We start from the raw sequence: 23,572 nt of genomic DNA, 5'->3' as shown, positions 1-23,572 counted from the left end.
CTCCTCTGCAGCAACAATAAAAATGCTCTTGGCTGGGGTGGAGTCGGTGGATGGAGAATTAACCAGGATCAAACTTGTAACGTCACAAGTTGAGAACGTTTGAAACAAAGCAATTTTCTCTGTTTTCTCAGAGCACATACTGGATTTGGGTTCATTTTAAAATGTGTGGGTTCACTCAGGTTACCCAAATATATGTTGAACAAAACTGTAAGAGTTTAGTTTTCATAACATGTCCCCTCAAGAGTGTCAACATTTCTGTATTTCAGGACCTATTATGACAAATTGCCAAGCATATGTTTCAAGGAAAAAGGTTTCAGTCCAAAGCATTAAATATCCACATCTATGATCTATTAAAACAAGTGTTTGAGATTTTTGGAAAACATATTCTAACCTTATCTTGACCTGAGGTGACACTCCCCTGCTGCTTGTTCTTGGAGAAGTTTGATTGTGTGATTCTTGATCACTGCCTCAGGAAAAATGCCTCAGTCAGCCTTTCCATCATTTTTAAAAACTGCCAATTAATTTGTCTTTTTAAATATGTGGTTAGCTTTCATTTTGTTATTATAAAACATATGCAGTTATTGGTAATTTGCACTATATTTCACAAAAGTTCACAATTGGCACTCTTGTCAGCCTTAAAAATACAGATGAGCTGTATTGAGCCTCGTGCTCATTAGCTCTGTGAAACTTTTTTTTTTACTGTACCGTTTAAAATCTTTCGGACATGGCCGGTCTATAAAAATGTTCTTTAAATTTGACCCTACATTGAACTGTACACAGACCAACACCTCCAATATTTTTAAATATGTGATCTGTTGAAAGTCTCCACACAAGGGCCACACCCTTACAGAAAGTGCAAACTCTCCTTTTTCACATTTACAGCATCACTTTTTTCTGCAGGTTTTGAAAATACAATGTGTATCACGCCTTTGTATTTCTACAGATATCACACAGTTGGAAAAAATTATTATTGGGTTAATGTGTTTCTTTTTTTTTGCAACCTCGTATTGCTTTACAATGCTACCAGTCTGACTGAGGACACACACTAGCATTTTGGTATGGAGTATTAAAAGCTATTATTACGTCAAACCTAAACCATATATAGCTGTACATAACTGTGACGTACAAGAAGTTAGTGTATTGGCGCTACAATGCTTTCTCCAGTGTGACAAAAATACCTTCACCCGTATGGCTTACTGCAGTTTCAGACTATTTAGCAACTTGACAATAATTTATAGCCGATTAGCACATACATGAGATGAGTGTGCGACCTCAAAATGAAAAACAGCAGCTAAAAAAAACATCTGGTTTGTTTTACTTCAGGCTTCACATGCATGTTTCTGTGCTGTGCTTTTGATTGTAACGGTAAAGTATTTCTTTGTTTGGCTTAAACACAAATAAACTGTTAAGAAAAATACTTTCATTACTTTTCAGATTCTGAAAATAAAACCAAATATGCAAAGAAAAGTATGAATGCCTTTCTTTTTGTTTAAATTCAATAAAACCTTTTTTCACACTTCATGTTAGACATTTAAAAAATACATGTTATATCATGAAGACTTGAATCAAATACTGTGGTGAAATACAAAGAAGCAAACAAGCAGGAGCTTGTTCTTGTTTGGGCATGATGCACACGCCAAATCACACTGCCAAGAAAAATAAAGAGCATGCAGCTACATCTGAGGTGAGCATACCAGCAGAGCTGTGCCCACTATTGAATGAGGCCAAGTATCTACTGACTCCACCAAAGTCCACTAAAATTGGTTCTTACTGGCACATCTGCAGTGCATTGTGGAGCAAGGTGGAAACGAATGAATCGAATCTGAAGTTAAAATTTGAAAATTACCTAAAAGAGGTATGGGATTAGAGATGTGCTGGCTGAGAGTCAAGTGAAAATAGGGGATAGTATTTACAGTGTTTACAATGCTTGTTGCCATGGGGATGTAACACGTTTGGCCAGCACAGCTTGGCAGTTATTGCACAAGATTAATGGCACAATTTCAATAAAAACACATCACATGTCAGAACACTTGGAGATACCAGATTTGACAGAATAACTAACCTATAAGGCTTACAGTAATGGGTGCTGCTTTTTGCATTTTCCAGTATAGTTTACTGTAACAAAAGATAAGACTTCAAGTGTATGCCCTGTCATCAGGGATCTTATTATAGAGCAATAGAATAAGAAGGATGAATAGAATAATAACAGCATGTTTTCTCTGAGGTCTGCAGGTAGCTGTGAGGCTGGAATGAATGACTTAAATCGCTTTAGAGAAAAGTTTTGAGTTTAGCCCTGTTTATTCCTCACACTGTTATAAAGTGTACCTTATGTGTTTGTGTGTGCGATGGGTGGGGTAGATCAATCATTTAGGTAATGCTCCTCCCTCCAGCCCTAGATGCCACCTCCCACAGCAGTCACAGCAGCTGTAGCCTTGAGCAGCATAAAAAGGGGAAAGAGGTAGAGCTCTGCATCTCAGTTCATCTCGTTCTCTCCAAGGCAGGCGGACGTCCTGAGCAATCTTCACGATATCCAGAATGACATCATCTGCTTATTCCGTCCGCTCTTCGAGCATTCGATCTAGTGGAGGCCTGGTCGCAGGTGGATGCATTCCCAGTGGAGGCATGGTGCGGAAGGCATATGCCAATAGTGTCTTTGGTGGTGCGGGTGGTGGTGGTTCAGTAAGAATCTCCCAGTCGTCTAGTGGTTTTGGCGGATATGGAGGTGGATATGGATGTGGAGGTGGTGGTGGAGTAAGAATCTCCCAGTCGTCTAGTGGTTTTGGCGGATTTGGAGGTGGATTTGGATGTGGAGGTGGAGGTGGAGGTGGAGGTGGAGGTGCAGGCGGCGGCAGTTACAACTTCTCTTTTGGAGGAGGTGGCGGAGGTGGTGACAGCATGGATATCTCGGCCAATGAGAAGGCCACCATGCAGAACCTCAACGACCGCCTGGGATCGTACCTGGATAAGGTGCGCAGCCTTGAGAAGGCCAATGCAGAGCTGGAGCTCAGGATCCGCCAGTTCTTGGAGAGCAAGACCTCCCCTGTTGCCCGTGACTACTCTGCTTATGAGGCCACCATTGCAGACCTGCAGGGAAAGGTATTTAACATGAGCTATGATACTCGAATGAGAAAACAAAATTTATCAAAGTGATTTCAAATATCCCCAAAATGATGCATAGAAACTGTAATTGTATTGTTCTGCATGTATCCCTTTTTTAAAATTTGTTGTTTAAACCTTTTTTCATCACACAGATCCAGGATGCCACCAGAGTCAATGCTGGCATCTATCTGTCAATTGACAACGCAAAACTGGCAGCAGACGACTTCCGAACCAAGTGAGTGTCAACATGGGACATAAAAGTCTGAAATAAAAGAATGTAAACCGTGAAATCCTTCTGAGGCAAAACATTAATGTTAAAATCACAATATCTGCTCCCTTCTTCCTTAAAGGTACGAGAACGAGCTTGCCATGCGCCAGTCAGTGGAAGCAGACATCGCCGGTCTCAAGAGACTGTTGGATGAGCTAACACTCGCCAGATCAGACCTGGAGATGCAGATTGAGGGCCTGAAGGAGGAGCTGATCTTCCTCAGAAAGAACCACGAGGAGGTAGGGAGCAAACAGTGATATGAATGGATTTGCAAAAAAGAAATCCTCAAACATCTACCCCGAAAATAAACTATAATGATTTCACAGGAACTGGCCGCCATGAGGAACCAGATGAGTGGACAGATCAACGTTGAGGTGGATTCAACTCCACAGCAAGACCTGTCCGCTGTTATGGCTGAGATCCGTGAGCAGTACGAGAACGCAGCTCTCAAGAGCCAGAAAGAACTAGAAGCCTGGTTCAAAACAAAGGTAAGAGAACACCAACACACTGGTCACTTCACATAGCCTACCCTGACTGTGTCTGTAAAATAATAGTTTCATTTGACACTGTTTATATCTTTGGTCCCCTGCAGACAGAGGAGCTTAATAAGGAGGTGGTATCCAGCACAGAAGTTCTCAATACATCTAAGACGGAAATCACTGACCTCCGTCGTACACTGCAGGGCCTGGAGATCGAGCTACAATCACAACTAAGCATGGTAGCTTAATTCTTCTTCTTGTTCTTCACCTTTACTTGCACGACCTGTTACATCCTCAGCAAAACATATTTTGAGGGTGCACTCTCAATGCCCATGCACAGATTTGTTAAGTTGATTCTTTCTTTTTCTTCTCTCCTCCGCTCTTCTTTTTGCCCTGCTCATTCCAGAAAGCGTCTCTGGAATGCACATTGGCTGACACAGAGGGACGATACTCCATGCAGCTCCAAGGCCTCCAGATGCAGGTGACCAACCTGGAAGCACAGCTGCAACAGCTTCGTTGTGACATCGAAACCCAGAGCCAAGAATACAAAATGCTGCTCGACATCAAGACTCGGTTGGAGATGGAAATCGCAGAGTACAGGAGGCTTTTGGACGGAGAGGGCAGGTAATCTACCTTAAAGGAACAACTTTCAACTCTATCATCCTAAACCTATCACTAGCTCTTTTAACTGAAGCACTATACTGATTTGAATGCAATATTCTGTAATTCTCTTCTTCTGCAGTATGGCTGCTGGCGGCGGTTCATCCGGCTCCACCGGAAACGTGGTAGTGATTACAGAGGAGACGAGGAATGGCAGGGTGGTGTCCTCCTCCTCCATTACCAGACGCACTTAATTTTCCTCACACAGGAAAACATGGAGCACCAACAACTGAAACAAAGTTTCCATCATGTATGTGAACACAATAAAAACATGAAAGTTTGCTCCCTTATAATTTGTTTTGTCCTGTTCATTTATGAAAGGTAATAATGTATTATCATCTCAAGAAAGTTACCCTTTATGTATCTGGCAGGTCTGAGAAATAATATATCTGTGACTAACAAGAGTGTTGATATCAAATTTCAAAAATATTTTAGATACAAGGGGGGAAAATCCAGGTTTAAAAACACACTCTCCTCTCATCAGTTTCCTCTGAGACATCAGTAAGCTTCAGATATTATTCTGTTTTACAAGCTTCTTTTCCGTCGCAGAATTTATCCCCAATAAATAGAGTGAGGGTGCCATTCAGAAAAAAATATTCTGGAGTATTACTCGTAGCTACACTAACAATTTACAGTACCAATAGCACTTTTTAACATGAGCATGAATTTTACTCTGGGCATTTCACTGGATTGGCAACAGGTCAAGCTTACTTTAAGCGCCTTACTTCAACTGAATACATGCTGGAACAGGTCTCATAAAGGTGAATAAAACACAGTTTAGCCACTCGGGAGCATATGATGTGTGTCAGACATTTCTACCTGATTTCCTTTTCTGTACAGAAACAATGTTTAGAAGTTGAGAGTTTGCCAGTGAGAAAAATTGGCAGGGAGCCTTTCATGGTGCACCTCATGAAACTCTGTTAGAGCTGTCTTTTTGCAGACATGTCATCCAACAATTGTGCAGCTAGCAGATACAGCAACACGGTGAATTTCTGTTGGAACCAAATCTTTGGGTTACTTAATGTAACCTCGGTTCTTTGATTACAGAGTGAGGTGTTTCACTATGGGGAATCGCCTTAGCGTGACCAACCTGGAAGCTCCAATGACACAACAGGTTGAACTTTATTCGGGGCACGCCCCCCTCATATACACAGTCGACCCACCTACTTCAAATCATTTACGACAGGTTTCTTACTGTGCCTATGGAAGGAGTGATGTGAAGGTGAAAGGTAAAGAGGGTTCCCCCTTGACAGAAGGTCTGCACCCCTGTTCAAAATGACTGGCACATGTGTCGTTCAGAGAGACAAGAGCCTGGTGCTGCTCCACATAATTATCTCCCGAGCCAATTTGTGCAGCTGAAGTGAGCGAGAGTGTTGACCCTACCGGTTGATGTAAGCCACCACCGTGGTGTTGTTTTAATGAAGACAGACATGTTGTCCCTGAAGAAACATCAGAAAATGTTTTAGTGTTATAAACACAACCCAAAGCTCCAAAACGTGTCTATGAGCCTGGGCTAAATCCAGGCTCCAAACGCCGTTTACGGCTCTGCCCATTAAGGTTGCTCCCCAACCTGTCAAAGACGCATCCGTCGTCATGGTAACCCTGGATGACACCGCCCCAAGCGGAACACCTGCCGTAATAGTCGCTCTTTCCCTCCAGTGGCGGAGAGCCGCAATACATGCCGGCGATACCTCCTCTCTGCAATTGAGGTGACCTTGTGAGCACAGATGCAGTGATGCGATTGTCGTAGAGTCCAACCATGCTGCTCTGAAACGCAGCCTCTCACCCGCCCCTCCCCCCTTTGCTCATTTATCAGGTCAGCATATTTAATGCACCTGAGTGCCTGAGATGGCCTGGCATTTGTTTGGAAGGGTTCCTGGTGAGTAGGGTGGCTTGGTTTTACTTTACACTTTACCAGTGTTTTTTTTAATGGTTTCTTCTTTTTTTTTAGGTGCTTTAACTGCTGTTGTTTTGCCTAATTTTGCCTCAGTTTTGTTATTAGTTTGCTTTAGTTTTGCCACCACCTGAAGTTTTTCTTTTCCTACTCTGTTTGGTTTGATTTGTTCTGCTTTTCTTTCAGCCACTGAGCCACTATGTTTAGAGGCTAGTCACCCAGGGTGAGGTTCCTCCACTTCGCATGAGAGTTAAGAGCACTGGGTCACTATTACAAGGCACTGACGTTTTTGGTTTGTTGTGAGGTTTGCTGTGCTGCACAACGGTGAGTATGTGGTAGCACCCCCTCACCTTCCTCAGCATAGTCTGCCTCTTAACGAAGTGGCTTAAGCACAGTCATGCATCATGCACACGTTCCACAGAGGCACCATTGAGACCATCCTGTCCAGCTGCATCACCGTGTGGTACGGCGCCTGCACCGTGTCCTGCCGGAAGTCTCTGCAGCGTATCGTGAGAGCAGCTGAGAAGATCGTCGGTGTCTCTCTTCCCCCCCTTCTGGACATCTACAACACACGTCTCACCCGCAAAGCCACCAGGATTGCAGGTGACCCCACCCACCTGCCATCTGGGAGGAGACTGCAGAGTTTCCGTGCTCGAACGAGCAGGCTCAAGAACAATTTATTCCACCAGGCAGTCAGGAGACTCAACTCCCTCCCTGCTCTCCTCCTCACTGGTCCACTTGTCCCCTTTCCCCCCTCTGCCTCCTTCCCCCCTCCGCCTCCTTCCCCCCTCTGCCCTCCTTCCCCCCTGTGCATCCTGCCACAGTCTGCCCCTACAGGATCTGGCATCACCCCCCTCCACCTCCACCCCCCGCGTGCTCCACTAATTCACGCACTCTAAAAACTCTGCACAGCCGTTTATTGTTTATGCTATTTGCACTATTTGCTACTTTACAACGCACTACCTCACTTTTTTAACTTAATCTGCACTCTGTTTATATTGTTAAGACTTTATCCACATACTACCTCATGGTGAAATACTTTCAAGTGCCCTTGTCTGTTGATTGGCTGTCGTTCGTTATTTGTTGTCCAAATGTCTTTAGTTAAGTTATTTGTTTTATAGTATTGCTAGTTTTCTTAGTGCTCTTTTTATGCACTGCAGGTTTGCACTGGGGGTTGGGGGGGATTGCAATTTCATCTGTGCTGTATGTTTAACATGGAGCATATTTGACAAATAAAGAACCTTGAACCTTGATCATAGAGGCCATTATACCGAGCAGACGCAGGCAGAGTCTGAACGTCACCATTTTCCCCAGCTGGAAAAGGGAGAGGCACAGTGTGAGAGACGTTAGCCTCCCCTCCGACAGAGTGACACGATAGGAGAGGGAATTCAGGTTGAGACCCAGATATTCTGTACATTGCATGGGTTCCACTTGGCTCTTCGCCCAGTTTATTAGTCCATGGGCCAGACCAGATTTCGGTACCACTCAAGGTGGCCAAATCTAGTGACTATTTTTGAAAAGGTACATGTCCATAGAGGATTTTTTGGTATGATAGCCCGTCCGAAGTGGTAGCTTTGTCACAGTTGTCAGCACATGAAGTTAATCACCCCCGTACAAGAAATTGGATTTTTGGTGCTGGTGCATATTCTACTTATGCTCATTTTCCAGACCTTTACTCATCCTTAAGCAAGGAATGTTTGATAGCATTGTAAAGGTTAGTTCCATAGCTTTAATTCAAACCCAGTTTTGACTTTCTAATATAGAGAGAGGTTACAGGAACTCCTCAAACTGCCAACAACAATTATTTTTTCCACTATTTCCGCCTGAACTGGCACTAGCCTTTATTTGAGCATTGTGGTGTAAAGAAGCAACTATATCTATATCACACAATAGAAATGTATAGCAGAACAAAGTACAAGTGACACGCGGCGAAAGTGTCCCATGACCGACTGAGATGATATAAAAATATAGAGTCTTGGAACACATTACTGAGAGCACCTAAAATACAAGGCCGGAAATGTCGCATCATCTTTACTATGAAGAAAGACCTTGACTGCGTTGTTGCAAAAGAAAGCTCTACAGAAAGTACTCTCACTGAAGAATTAAGAATATCTACCAGACAAGAACCACAAACATCAAGGGTGTATGAAGCAAAATGTATATTTTGTGACGAAGTCAGAAAATATTTCAAAAGTCAAAGAACTAAAAGCCTGACAAAATGTACAGAATTAAGAGCCAATGTGTAGTGGCTAAATATTCCTTGAAGAATCAGTCGAATCTTCTTTACATGTTAATACAATCAACCACTCCAGACGGGAAGAACGAGTCCCTACGCATGTGTATTATTTAACATGATGGTAGAAAACAGTGCGTTCGCCCCGTCTTTATTTTAACACAGACAGCAACAGGCCAACACATTATACAGAGTTTTCACTCCACAAGTTGCGCTAGAGCTCCACCTACTGGCTCGCACACACTCCTCTCCCAGACACATCACTAAATGTAAATTAAAACAATAATAATCTAAATCTCAATTTAACTAGCAAAAAATTGAAAATAGCACTAACATTTCCGGCCCCTATTTGCTCATCATGGGGATGACAATTACATAACTAAATAAACAAGAGTCATTTTCTATATCATAATCGTATACATAACATAAACAGCCTAAATTAACCTATGCTAAGTGATAGTCTAACTAATAATGTCCTTCATTGTCCATGAGGTTCTTCCATCTCTAGTAGAAGACCCAGCTTGTCTATGGGTCGCTCCAGAGTGTTGGTCTTAGTTTTGACCCGGACTCGACGGACGAACCCCTGGGCATCAGGAATGGTCTTCTCCACTCTTCCCATCAACCAGGATCCTCTTGGAGCCCTCTCATCCACAATGAGCACAACATCACCTTCCTCCACATTTCTCTTCTTCTCCGACCACTTCTGCCTTTCCTGTAGGAGGGGGAAGTATTCCCTGGAACAGCGCTTCCAGAAGATGTCAGAAATGTACTGCTCTTACCTCCATCTTCGTTTGGCGTACAGATCCTCCTTCTGAAAGATGCCTGGAGGTAGCGCTGGCTTCCCCTTGAGGAGAAGATGGTTTGTCGTCAATGGTTCCAGGTCATCCACATTGTCGGGCGACTTGGTGAGCGGTCTGCTGTTGACTACAGCTTCTACCTCACACATCACAGTATGCAGACATTCGTCGTCGAGTGACTGGAGCTTCAGAAGGTTGGTAAGTATCTTTCGCACCATTCTTATCTGGCACTCCCAGATCCCACCGTGGTGCGAACCGGCCGGCGGGTTGAAGATCCAAGTAACGCCTCTTTGCAGTAGAGCCTCAGATATCTGAGACTGTCTTTCATCGCTTGGTGAATCTCGTGCTCTGCAGCAACCAGGTTTGTTCTGTTATCAGATCTCATGACTTCCACTTGTCCTCTCCTGGCTATAAACCGTCCCACTGCATTTATCCATGAGTCGGTGTCAAGTGAGTGTGCGATCTCGATATGGACTGCTCTGACCGTGAGACACGTAAACAAGACTACATAACGCTTGACTAGTGCGCGTCCACGCTTTGCTTCAAAGGGACCGAAGTAGTCAACGCCTATGTTAGTGAACGGTGGATGGTCAGGCAGTAGACGATCAGATGGTAGATTCGCCATCTTCTGTTCACTCACAGCAGCACTTCACACACCTTGAAAGCATCTTCCTAACTGCCGCATTTCCTTTGCATAGCCAGACCCTTTGTCTCAGCCGAGCAAGTGTATGGTTTCTCCCTCCATGTCCTGTTTCCTCATGTGCACTCCGGATTATCAGGGTGGTGATATTGTGGTCTTTTGCCAGCATAGCTGGATGCTTCGTGTCTTCTGGCAAGGCTGGCTGGTGCAGCCAGGAATCTCCAACACGGAGAACCCCATCTTGAAGAAAGGGATCTAGCTTTATGAGAGAACTGCTTCTCTTGATCCTTTCACCCTTCTGCAGTGCACAAAGCTCCTCATGGAAGGCTTGACTTTGACTGAACTGGATGATCAACGCTACTGCTTGGCTGATGTCTTTGACAGTCAAATGGTTCCCTTTGACAGTGGATCTCCATTTTCACGTGGTTTTTGACTGTCTTACATCTCATACTTAGACTTTCTGAAGACTGGACTTGAGACATGAATTTCTTCCTTGCCGTAGACAGACTTCTAAGCAGCTCCTTCAGCCTCAACATCCAGGCGACAGCCTTCTTCAGGTTGTGCCAGTAGGAGTAGTGATGAATCAGCTTGAAGAGAGGGTCTGTACTTGAGTCATCAGTCTTGATTACATTCATGGTGATCGTACGCTTCACCTCAGCATCGTCTTCACTTATCTCTCTTGAGAATTCTGAGAGGACTGGCCAGTGAGACTCATTCTTGGCTAGGAAGTCAGGACCCTCAATCCAGCTCTGGCACTTCATGAACTGTTCTGCCTTCAGTCCCCTTGAGGCGTGATCAGCTGGGTTGTAGGCCGTGTTGACGTATCTCCACTGGGCTGGTCTTGTGTTCTCTCTGATGTAGGGACCTCCCACGGCGGCAACATTATGTTGGGGTTTATGATGTAAAATTTAGTTGTCGAATTAAATTTAATAATTAAGTTTACTTAATTGTTAATATAAATCAATAATTATTATTAAACTGAGTTTAATAAACCTTGGGGCACCACCCTGTAAACAGGGAACAACCAAAATATTACAAAGATCAGTCTCAAATTACTTAATTAAATACCAATATCATTAATAATTAATAATCTGTATTTAATTGAAGGTGTGAAATCCGAACACAAAGCCCTTTCACCCAGCCTAAGTCACAATGCAAATACGCAGTAATTACAAACAACTGCTCCTAAAATTATAACAGAATTTATTTAACAAAGCAACATCAAGTTAATCAATGAAACTCAATCAAACAAACAACTATTATAAACCAAACTACAGGTAAAAAACATAAACAAACGAGCGTGGCACATTTGTGTGTGTGTGTGCATGTTTCTGTGAGAGTGAGTGAGTGAAAGAGAGAGAGAGAGAGAGAGAGAGAGAGAGAGAGAGAGAGAGAGATCGATCGATCAAAATGGCAGGGCGACAACGCGTGGTCACGTGATGGCGGACACAGAACACAGGTCTCCTAACCTGGTCTATTGTCTAGAGACGGAGTCAAACCTCTACCTGATCTATGTTTCTGCAGCGTCTGGAAAGCCACAGATCTCTATGTGTGTGCGTCTGCTGAAAGGTGTGCGTAAAGGGAGAGAGCGAGAGAGAAACGAGCGCACCTCGAAAGCTCAATCTCAGCCTGGAAGTCATGCACAACTCAGAGCATAGTTAACTTCCCTACCAGAAGCCAGTGGCCGGATTTGTATCAGACGGCGTTCACACTAGTCTTTCTGATAATGAGTCTATTACCCGGTTATGACGCGAGAGTTCACAGAGAAACACATGGGACACAGCGGCCCAAATAAAGAAAACAAAAGAGGTTTTACTCTCATAAAAACTAAAACGCAGTGGTCAAACAGCAAGCAAATATGATCACAGTTTCACAATAATAACTCAGTTATTAGACACACTCTCTATATCTAACTGCCCAGACTTAGCAAAGCCTCACTTGTATCCGTTTGCCCGCGGTTGATGAAGGAAGAAAAGGGGTCCTGGAACGGTCTTTCGCCGTCTCCCTGCAGTTGTATGGTGATGGCGGCGCGTCCAAGGGGTTGAGCAGGGGCCGTAGTGTCCTCCGTCGAGTGATGTGATCTCCGTGGATGTCCTGTCTTTACAGGACGGAACGAGACGTAATCCTTACGATCTCTCTCAATACCGTTTTAATACAGGAGAAATAAAACGCTCTTCTTAGAGATGCGTTCAAATGGATGATCTAAGCTTGGAATTCAGGATGTCGGTATGCTTCAAGGCCTTGGATTAGCTGCGCGCCAAAACTTTTGAACAAAGAGAAGCGAGTTGTGAAACAGGAAGCAGAGTTGTATCCTCGGACGTCGCCAGACGACGTTTGAAAGAGACAATGGGGGCAATCGGTTTTATCCCTCCCATACTTCACACCTATGTGTTAGGTGTGGCAAAGCATTCTGGGAGTACCTGCAAGGCATGCTGGGATAAAGAGTCTTTTGTCCTGGTTCTCCAAACGTACACAGCCTGAACTTTGTCATCCTGGCTTGACCCAACACTGATCATCGACACTCTGTTAGCGACAAATGTTTTGAAGTGAGCGCTGTCGTTGTCGATGTATCGGAGGACAGTGGTGCTATTGGTCCACAGGATGGACTCTTTCAGATCCATTTGAAGCTCACGCTTCATGAACTTGTCCATTTTCACCGCAACGGCAGCTGCGGTGAGCTCAAGACGTGGGACAGTGACTGGTTTGAGCGGCGTCACTCTGGACTTCCCAAGAAGTAGTGAGCAATGAACTTGGCCGTGGCTGTTCTCAATGCGGAGGTAAGTGGCGACGCCATAGCCCTTCTAACTAGCATCTGAGAAATGGTGCAGTTGTGCTGACATCACTGGACCAAATCCCTCAGGCTTTATGCACCTCCTCACGGAAAAGCTGACGAACAGGCTCAGGTCAAACAGCCAGGCGAACCACCTGTTTGCCACATCTTCTGGAATCTTCTCATCCCAGGTAAGTCTCATTCGACAGAGATTCTGGACGATGGTCTTTGCAAGAAGAATGAACGGTGACAGGAATCCAAGGGGGTCGTATCGAGCTCACGACTGAGAGTATACCTCGCCTGATGATGGGCTTGCTCTTTACTTGGATCCTGAACTTGAAGGAATCTGATTTCTATGCACCAGTCCACTCCAAGGGCCCTTTCCATAGGTAGTGCATCTCTGTCTAGATCTAGATTCTTGATGTCCTTCGCTCTTTCTTGTTCGGGAAGTGATGACAGCACTTCACGACCGTTGCTTGACCACTTGGTCAGGTGGAATCCTCCACTCCCACAGAGGACTACGAGGTCTGTGGTCAAGGTGGTAGCCATCTTCTCGTCGGACGTGGAGACCAGGCAGTCATCTACATAAAAGTGCCCTAGTACTGTAGTCACTGCTTCAGGAGACGCCCAGTCTTTCCCATCCTCTGCAGTCCGTCTTAAAGCATAGTTAGCACAGCTCGGACTTGACTTGGCCCCGAACAAGTGAACTACCATCTTGTACTCATGCAGAGACTGGCTCAGATCTCCATGTGGCCATCAGAGGAATCTTATAAGGTCAGAGTCCTTGTCAGGGACTCTTCCCTGATGATACATCGCCTCTATGTCAGAAATTTTGTGATGTACTCATGGCGAAATCTTGTCAGAACTCCAACCAGACTGTGAGTTCCGGCCCCTGTAACAGTTCCTCATTCAGTGACTTCCCTTGAAACGAAGCGGCACAATCAAAGACAACCCGCAGTTTTTTATTCTGTGGATGGGTCACGCCATGATGGGGAATGACCGTCAACCTTCTTGATTGTCTCAGTCTCAGACTTCATGAACTGAACATCTTCGCACGACATTTCTGACTTCTCTTCGCAGGCTTGCTCCGGGAAGTCATGATTGTACTGCTGCAACAGCATGGTGTCTATGCCGCGGACAGAGATTCTGTTGACCCTCGACCTTTCACATACTTCACGTGACTTAGCTGGCCTTGACTCATGGTAATCTTCACCTTTCTTTAGAGGGCCATTGACTACCCAACCAAGGGTTGTCTTTTCTGCGTAAGGCTCGTCACCTTGGCTGTGGATTATCTTCTACGGCTCCATCGCCGAGTGAGCGATCATTCCAATAAGAACCTCAACATCTGCGTCAATCTGTGGTAGCCGTACTTCCTTCCGCAGATAAGGCCATCTTTCCAGGTCTTTTTCAGCAGGAACATTGTCCTTCGTCACAGGCATGTCTGTGTGGGTGTAGACGTCTGGCAGGCTTACATACTTGTTCTCTGTGAAACCGCAAATTTCCAAATCAGAGAGCACAAAGCAGGACACAGGCTTCTCCTGGCCCATAGTACGAAGCATCACTTGAGCCTTCTTGCCATGAACGCCTAGTGAAGGATAAAAGTTGCTATTTAATCCTTTTCCTAAATGTTGTTAATAGAAATCTGACTCCCCTAAATAATTACCTCAAATCTCTCTGCGCATTCTTTTGATGGGATGAGAGGAATGACTGAAGACGTCTCTTTCAGGTTAACAGAGTTTATTAACCCAATGAATCAAGAATACAAGTTACAGAGTCTCTGGGTTCAACACTATGTGTCCCTGATGACAGACAAATACCTGGTCAGTTTGCGAAGTCTGAGCCCCAACTATCTTTCCCTGAACCCTTTTATACACTAGACAGAGAATATCTAACCAAATAATGCATTCGAGAATGTGCGGTTTCCTTCCTCCAATTGGGACATCTTTCCAAATGCGTCTCTTGATGTGTGGTTCTCTCATTGGTGCATCATACTCCCGAATCCTTTGTCCAATCTGTAGGGGAAGACACTTCCTACCTGGCCTGTTTCTTATCACTACCTGACATCTAGTCTAGTAACCAATTATTTTTAAGGAGAAGACAATTGTGATGATTTTGGTGATTAAGATTCAAGGCTCACTCCACCAATATAAAAGTGGGTAAGTGATTAACTCTTCAGGGTTTTAAACTAAACCTATGTTTGAGTTGGTGAGTGATTCATTATGAAAGGCCACACCAAACACATGCTGGAATGTGTACTCACTCTTGCAAGCCCTCTTCACACAAAACACCTTTATATGCTGAAAAGTCAGACAATTTTATTAACACACACAAACCTAGAATAAAACATGATAAAATAACTGGTATGATGTAAATGTAAGCAAAAATCATTCATACTGTGGATATCAAGCCATTCCTTTGGACCGGGTGATGAAACCTTATTAGATTTATTCAGCAACACTTTATTGCAGTGAACACATTGAATATAAGCAGAAAGAGGCCTATTATTCTATCATAAGCCATCTCATCAAAACGTAGCTGAACTACCTGAGTCCAGGAATGCATACGTCCCTATTGCCGTGTTGCTTCTCTTAGATTTGATGCGCACAGGCACAATAGAAAGGATACAGTCGTTGCCTCTGGCCCCAGTAACAGCTGTGCCTTTACTCTTGGCTGGGACATCTTCCTGTGGAGTTGACTGTCCAATTTTCTCAGGCTTGGCTTGATCAGCAGTCTCATACCATTTGCTGTGAAGCACACTTGGATGTGTCTTGCTGCAAATTTCACATGTGGCTCTTTTTTTGCAGTCTTTTCCCATGTGGCCTTGAGTCAGACACCCGAAACATAGTCCTTTTCCTTTAAGGAATTCAATTCGCTCTTTATTTGGGAGACTTCTTACTTGGTTACACATACTCAGGGTGTGTCCTTCGTTGCAATACAGGCAAGGTTCTTGAAACACGTTACTTGTCTGCTTGTTCTTTCTTGCTTCTGAAGCATCCTCCTCTGGCTTAACACTTGTAGCAAAGCCAGTAGTTCTTTTCAGTCCACTTCCTGTTGTAGACCTATTAATGGACTTACTTCTCTCTTTCACTTCAGAGGACTCTTTGACATCTCCGAACAGTGGGTCTGACGCAATCTTAGCTTGTCGGTTGACGTACGTCACGAGATCTGAGAACTTTGCTCTTCTTCCTAACTTTTCTTGAATGTCGAAAGCTATAAGCTCACTCATTGCCATAGTGATAAGTCAAGAGCCTTCTTGCTTCTTTGTAGCCCATTTGTGCGCTCATGTGTTGGCAGCTCCTAACTAGTTCTCTTGGTTCACCACTGGTGAATTGAACTAAATAATACAATCTATCTTCATCGTTGTCTGTGCGACTGTGAATGATGTGTTCAAAGGCCCTCATAAATGGCAAGAACTCCAAAGGATCACCGCTGAATCCAGGGACCTTTCGTTGAGGTAGATTGGATAGTCTCTGTTGGGTGACTAACATCTCTGTAATGTCCTTTCGTTTCAATATCAGATTGCCAAGTTCAATTTGCCTTCCATTGGGACTTGTATTTGTGTCATTGGCTTCATTCTTTATTTGCACATGAAGCATGGATCTAGTTGTGCTGTAAGCAGCACTGTTGTCTTGGGCAACTCAAAGACAGCTGGTCAATTTTGGCCTGGCATCTTGAGCCTGGCGTTCGGTTGTTGCTGCTGTACTGGGTTGCATGTTCATTTTGAGGTATGAATTCATACCATCATCGCCTATGTTCTCGGTGCCATCACATTCTTCCAGCACATGGATTTTTGCTGTGGCCTCTGCTATGGCTGTTTCAACATCTAGCTCATCCATTTGAGCCTTCAACTGAATCCGCTTCGCCTTTAGCTGTGCTTCCGTTTGAACTTCTTCCATTTGTAGAGCCTGCTTTTTCTTGAGTGTGGCTGCACGTGCGAGTAGGGCTGCACGGTTTGCTTCCTCTGCTCTACGCATAGATGAAGCATGAGATGACCTTGAATGTCTGCTGTAAACACTTTGAGTTGGGACATGTCTTTCAGGTATATTAGATGCACTGTCATCTGGATTTATATCTTCAACAGCAGGTTTACCGTGCTGGGTTGTTGTGTCATCCCAAAGAGTCACAGGTTCAGGAGCAGCTTCCCCAGGAGCAGCCTGTTCAGTAGCAGCCTGATTGTCAGCAGCCTCGTTGTGCCATCTTGCTTCAATTATCCACTGCTCCGTTCTGGCCAAAAGGTCCTCATACTTTATGAGGTTTGGCTCACTCCAAATGGATCCTGCTGATCAGCTTGCCTTTCGTCATCTGATAACAGTTCACTAACTGCATTATTTGTCTCAATAAACTCGTTCAGGAATTTTGAATAATCACTGAGGTGATCCCTTTTGACTAGAAGTGCATTGGAATCATTTAACATTAAGTTTTGTATTTGCTGTGCTTTGGAGACAAGATGGGCTAATACACGTTTTCTGAGATTGATTTGTTTTTCAAGTTTGTCTTGTAGAGCCTTTGCAGTCAACTTGATCTGTCTTTTAGTGCTTAGCTCGACATTGCCATCCATCTCGGTTTCTTTTTCTGAAATTTTGATTGGCTACTGATGTTAATTTAGTCTTCTTAAATAGAATAGCTTTTTGCAAACTTCTGAAATCCAAATAAACAGTCCTCCAATTTAAGGGTTAGGGTCTTAAACATGTGAATGCTTCCAAACAAGACTGTAGGGCTATTTTTTATTTTGAGAGTCAAACTCGAGCGTCTTCTGTGTTGTTATGACTGTGAAACGACAGCTGCCTGAAAATGTCCTGTATGGCTACTGAGTGGTATCCTAGCAACACTTGATAGCGTCTAGCTTGCGGGTTATGTTCAATACAATGATGAGATTCCGTTATTATTTTCGTTCATTCATTCAATGTTATTTTTTGTGTACTCATCCGTCATCATAGAAGTCTTCTGGAAATCCGGTGGGGCGCACAGCATTCGATTATATTTCTTCAGCTCACTAGCTTCCTTGAATGCATCACAATCGGCTCCCGAAGCTCTTCTCTCGCCCTCGGCGAACTGTTTTCTACTTAATGTAGTGGCTAAATATTCCTTGAAGAATCAGTTGAATTTTCTCTACATGTTAATAAAATCAACCACTCCAGACGGGAAGAACGAGTCCCTACGAGGGTGTATTATTTAACATGACGGTAGAAAACAGTGCGTTCGCCCCGTCTTTATTTTAACACAGACAGCAACAGGCCAACACATTATACAGAGTTTTCACTCCACAAGTTGCGCTAGAGCTCCACCTACTGGCTCGCACGCACTTCTCTCCTCACCTCCAACACCGATGGCTGTCCTCTAACTTATGGCCTGCAAGTGTGCACGGACCTGTAAACTACCAGCCTGCTCCTGCCTTGCCAACAACCTGAAGTGCACAGAAATGTGCAAACTACAAACCTGCAGCAATCAGTGGGAAGAGGAGAAGGACATAGAAGTTGTTGTGACCATGGATGACGATGATGATGATTATTAGAGGTTTAAATATTGATAAAGACAAATTTTAAACCATATCAAAGTTTTAGAAAGTAAGCTTGTACTACAATAACACTTGGGAAGGGTGATCAAGTTGAAGTATCTGAAAAATAAAGGCTTTCAAAAATGTCAAACAAGAATTTGTCAAATTGGGTGATAGCAAAGTGACAATTCTCGCCTTGGCCCATGTTCTACTTTGGGCCCCACAATCACCCATAATAGTGGAATAATATAGGAACAGTATACATTTCCTGAATTGTCATGGTCCTGTGAGTATTTCTGTATTTGTTATTAGTGTCATTGTTGCTTCTATACACCACAATGCTCAAATAAAGACTACAGTTTAGGCGGAAATAGTGGAAAAATAATTGTTGGCAGTTTGAGCAGTTCCTGTAACCTTTCTATATTAGGAAGTTTCAAAACTGGGTTTGAATTAAAGCTATGGAACTAACCTTTACAATGCTATCAAACATTCCTTACGGTAAAGGTCTTGAAAATGAGCATAAGTAGAATATGCATATGAAAAGGTACAGCTCGCGGCTAATGGGTGCTAGTAGTGGCATGGCTGTTGTCAGGCATGGGTCATGACTGTTGCCCACTGCCACTCTCAGTCTTCGTTCCAAGATCTTTTCTGGCATCGATGTGCAGTGGGGGCATGACTGGGAGTCAGCCAGGGATGCTTGGGCATGTTTAGTGCCCATGCAGGCTATGCACATCGGGTGAGGGTCCCTGCCTGAGACAGATGCCCCGCACAATGCAGGGCACAGGCGGGATGCAACCTCCTTGGAGTTCGGTTCCGACCCTTTGGTGGGGACTGGAGTCGCGGACATAGTGACCAGAAAGGGGGAACTGAATTACAAAAGTGATTAACTCTTCAGGGTTTTAAACTAAACCTATGTTTGAGTTGGTGAGTGATTCATTATGAAAGGCCACACCAAACACATGCTGGAATGTGTACTCACTCTTGCAAGCCCTCTTCACACAAAACACCTTTATATGCTGAAAAGTCAGACAATTTTATTAACACACACAAACCTAGAATAAAACATGATAAAATAACTGGTATGATGTAAATGTAAGCAAAAATCATTCATACTGTGGATATCAAGCCATTCCTTTGGACCGGGTGATGAAACCTTATTAGATTTATTCAGCAACACTTTATTGCAGTGAACACATTGAATATAAGCAGAAAGAGGCCTATTATTCTATCATAAGCCATCTCATCAAAACGTAGCTGAACTACCTGAGTCCAGGAATGCATACGTCCCTATTGCCGTGTTGCTTCTCTTAGATTTGATGCGCACAGGCACAATAGAAAGGATACAGTCGTTGCCTCTGGCCCCAGTAACAGCTGTGCCTTTACTCTTGGCTGGGACATCTTCCTGTGGAGTTGACTGTCCAATTTTCTCAGGCTTGGCTTGATCAGCAGTCTCATACCATTTGCTGTGAAGCACACTTGGATGTGTCTTGCTGCAAATTTCACATGTGGCTCTTTTTTTGCAGTCTTTTCCCATGTGGCCTTGAGTCAGACACCCGAAACATAGTCCTTTTCCTTTAAGGAATTCAATTCGCTCTTTATTTGGGAGACTTCTTACTTGGTTACACATACTCAGGGTGTGTCCTTCGTTGCAATACAGGCAAGGTTCTTGAAACACGTTACTTGTCTGCTTGTTCTTTCTTGCTTCTGAAGCATCCTCCTCTGGCTTAACACTTGTAGCAAAGCCAGTAGTTCTTTTCAGTCCACTTCCTGTTGTAGACCTATTAATGGACTTACTTCTCTCTTTCACTTCAGAGGACTCTTTGACATCTCCGAACAGTGGGTCTGACGCAATCTTAGCTTGTCGGTTGACGTACGTCACGAGATCTGAGAACTTTGCTCTTCTTCCTAACTTTTCTTGAATGTCGAAAGCTATAAGCTCACTCATTGCCATAGTGATAAGTCAAGAGCCTTCTTGCTTCTTTGTAGCCCATTTGTGCGCTCATGTGTTGGCAGCTCCTAACTAGTTCTCTTGGTTCACCACTGGTGAATTGAACTAAATAATACAATCTATCTTCATCGTTGTCTGTGCGACTGTGAATGATGTGTTCAAAGGCCCTCATAAATGGCAAGAACTCCAAAGGATCACCGCTGAATCCAGGGACCTTTCGTTGAGGTAGATTGGATAGTCTCTGTTGGGTGACTAACATCTCTGTAATGTCCTTTCGTTTCAATATCAGATTGCCAAGTTCAATTTGCCTTCCATTGGGACTTGTATTTGTGTCATTGGCTTCATTCTTTATTTGCACATGAAGCATGGATCTAGTTGTGCTGTAAGCAGCACTGTTGTCTTGGGCAACTCAAAGACAGCTGGTCAATTTTGGCCTGGCATCTTGAGCCTGGCGTTCGGTTGTTGCTGCTGTACTGGGTTGCATGTTCATTTTGAGGTATGAATTCATACCATCATCGCCTATGTTCTCGGTGCCATCACATTCTTCCAGCACATGGATTTTTGCTGTGGCCTCTGCTATGGCTGTTTCAACATCTAGCTCATCCATTTGAGCCTTCAACTGAATCCGCTTCGCCTTTAGCTGTGCTTCCGTTTGAACTTCTTCCATTTGTAGAGCCTGCTTTTTCTTGAGTGTGGCTGCACGTGCGAGTAGGGCTGCACGGTTTGCTTCCTCTGCTCTACGCATAGATGAAGCATGAGATGACCTTGAATGTCTGCTGTAAACACTTTGAGTTGGGACATGTCTTTCAGGTATATTAGATGCACTGTCATCTGGATTTATATCTTCAACAGCAGGTTTACCGTGCTGGGTTGTTGTGTCATCCCAAAGAGTCACAGGTTCAGGAGCAGCTTCCCCAGGAGCAGCCTGTTCAGTAGCAGCCTGATTGTCAGCAGCCTCGTTGTGCCATCTTGCTTCAATTATCCACTGCTCCGTTCTGGCCAAAAGGTCCTCATACTTTATGAGGTTTGGCTCACTCCAAATGGATCCTGCTGATCAGCTTGCCTTTCGTCATCTGATAACAGTTCACTAACTGCATTATTTGTCTCAATAAACTCGTTCAGGAATTTTGAATAATCACTGAGGTGATCCCTTTTGACTAGAAGTGCATTGGAATCATTTAACATTAAGTTTTGTATTTGCTGTGCTTTGGAGACAAGATGGGCTAATACACGTTTTCTGAGATTGATTTGTTTTTCAAGTTTGTCTTGTAGAGCCTTTGCAGTCAACTTGATCTGTCTTTTAGTGCTTAGCTCGACATTGCCATCCATCTCGGTTTCTTTTTCTGAAATTTTGATTGGCTACTGATGTTAATTTAGTCTTCTTAAATAGAATAGCTTTTTGCAAACTTCTGAAATCCAAATAAACAGTCCTCCAATTTAAGGGTTAGGGTCTTAAACATGTGAATGCTTCCAAACAAGACTGTAGGGCTATTTTTTATTTTGAGAGTCAAACTCGAGCGTCTTCTGTGTTGTTATGACTGTGAAACGACAGCTGCCTGAAAATGTCCTGTATGGCTACTGAGTGGTATCCTAGCAACACTTGATAGCGTCTAGCTTGCGGGTTATGTTCAATACAATGATGAGATTCCGTTATTATTTTCGTTCATTCATTCAATGTTATTTTTTGTGTACTCATCCGTCATCATAGAAGTCTTCTGGAAATCCGGTGGGGCGCACAGCATTCGATTATATTTCTTCAGCTCACTAGCTTCCTTGAATGCATCACAATCGGCTCCCGAAGCTCTTCTCTCGCCCTCGGCGAACTGTTTTCTACTTAATGTAGTGGCTAAATATTCCTTGAAGAATCAGTTGAATTTTCTCTACATGTTAATAAAATCAACCACTCCAGACGGGAAGAACGAGTCCCTACGAGGGTGTATTATTTAACATGACGGTAGAAAACAGTGCGTTCGCCCCGTCTTTATTTTAACACAGACAGCAACAGGCCAACACATTATACAGAGTTTTCACTCCACAAGTTGCGCTAGAGCTCCACCTACTGGCTCGCACGCACTTCTCTCCTCACCTCCAACACCGATGGCTGTCCTCTAACTTATGGCCTGCAAGTGTGCACGGACCTGTAAACTACCAGCCTGCTCCTGCCTTGCCAACAACCTGAAGTGCACAGAAATGTGCAAACTACAAACCTGCAGCAATCAGTGGGAAGAGGAGAAGGACATAGAAGTTGTTGTGACCATGGATGACGATGATGATGATTATTAGAGGTTTAAATATTGATAAAGACAAATTTTAAACCATATCAAAGTTTTAGAAAGTAAGCTTGTACTACAATAACACTTGGGAAGGGTGATCAAGTTGAAGTATCTGAAAAATAAAGGCTTTCAAAAATGTCAAACAAGAATTTGTCAAATTGGGTGATAGCAAAGTGACAATTCTCGCCTTGGCCCATGTTCTACTTTGGGCCCCACAATCACCCATAATAGTGGAATAATATAGGAACAGTATACATTTCCTGAATTGTCATGGTCCTGTGAGTATTTCTGTATTTGTTATTAGTGTCATTGTTGCTTCTATACACCACAATGCTCAAATAAAGACTACAGTTTAGGCGGAAATAGTGGAAAAATAATTGTTGGCAGTTTGAGCAGTTCCTGTAACCTTTCTATATTAGGAAGTTTCAAAACTGGGTTTGAATTAAAGCTATGGAACTAACCTTTACAATGCTATCAAACATTCCTTACGGTAAAGGTCTTGAAAATGAGCATAAGTAGAATATGCATATGAAAAGGTACAGCTCGCGGCTAATGGGTGCTAGTAGTGGCATGGCTGTTGTCAGGCATGGGTCATGACTGTTGCCCACTGCCACTCTCAGTCTTCGTTCCAAGATCTTTTCTGGCATCGATGTGCAGTGGGGGCATGACTGGGAGTCAGCCAGGGATGCTTGGGCATGTTTAGTGCCCATGCAGGCTATGCACATCGGGTGAGGGTCCCTGCCTGAGACAGATGCCCCGCACAATGCAGGGCACAGGCGGGATGCAACCTCCTTGGAGTTCGGTTCCGACCCTTTGGTGGGGACTGGAGTCGCGGACATAGTGACCAGAAAGGGGGAACTGAATTACAAGTCGGGTTAGGCACATCTTACCAAATGTTTTTTACATATTTATGACTATGTAATAGTTATTAAATGTTACACATTTCTTTTGTATTGCAGGCCTTTTATCGGCTGCTGTTTTGCCTCCTTATCAATTTGCCTCCTTATCAATGTGCCT

At 43.8% G+C, this 23,572-nt stretch overlaps 1 protein-coding gene and 1 long non-coding RNA gene across 2 annotated transcripts in view; both read left to right on the top strand.

Moving 5' to 3' along the window:
- LOC306820687 overlaps positions 1–23,572 on the top strand; it is a 39,048-nt gene extending 15,476 nt beyond the window's left edge. The window contains exon 3 of the long non-coding RNA XR_013778692.1: positions 23,515–23,572. This is a non-coding gene — a long non-coding RNA (uncharacterized lncRNA). The remainder of the gene's footprint in view (positions 1–23,514) is intronic.
- Positions 2,491–4,774, top strand: LOC306820683 (keratin, type I cytoskeletal 50 kDa-like). The gene is made up of 8 exons (XM_079338606.1): positions 2,491–2,674; positions 2,753–3,096; positions 3,252–3,334; positions 3,450–3,606; positions 3,694–3,855; positions 3,960–4,085; positions 4,253–4,470; positions 4,589–4,774. Exons 1-8 carry the CDS (start codon positions 2,536–2,538, stop codon positions 4,698–4,700), a joined length of 1,341 nt encoding a protein of 446 aa, XP_079194732.1. The 5' UTR covers positions 2,491–2,535; the 3' UTR covers positions 4,701–4,774.

This window comes from Symphodus melops (genome assembly GCF_947650265.1).
Source record: "Symphodus melops genome assembly, chromosome: 2".
Taxonomy (NCBI): domain Eukaryota; kingdom Metazoa; phylum Chordata; class Actinopteri; order Labriformes; family Labridae; genus Symphodus; species Symphodus melops.
Note: the sequence above shows the minus strand (reverse complement) of the source record. Positions and strands in the feature narration are given on the sequence as shown.

Bases quoted from the DNA above. Each gene is read 5' to 3' on its own strand.
- LOC306820683 (XM_079338606.1), top strand. From the start codon at position 2,536: ATGACATCATCTGCTTATTCCGTCCGCTCTTCGAGCATTCGATCTAGT. The intron at 2,675-2,752 runs GTTCAGTAAGAA...GTGGTGGTGGAG, and splicing joins TGGTGGTGCGGGTGGTGGTG to TAAGAATCTCCCAGTCGTCT. The intron at 3,607-3,693 runs GTAGGGAGCAAA...ATGATTTCACAG, and splicing joins TCAGAAAGAACCACGAGGAG to GAACTGGCCGCCATGAGGAA.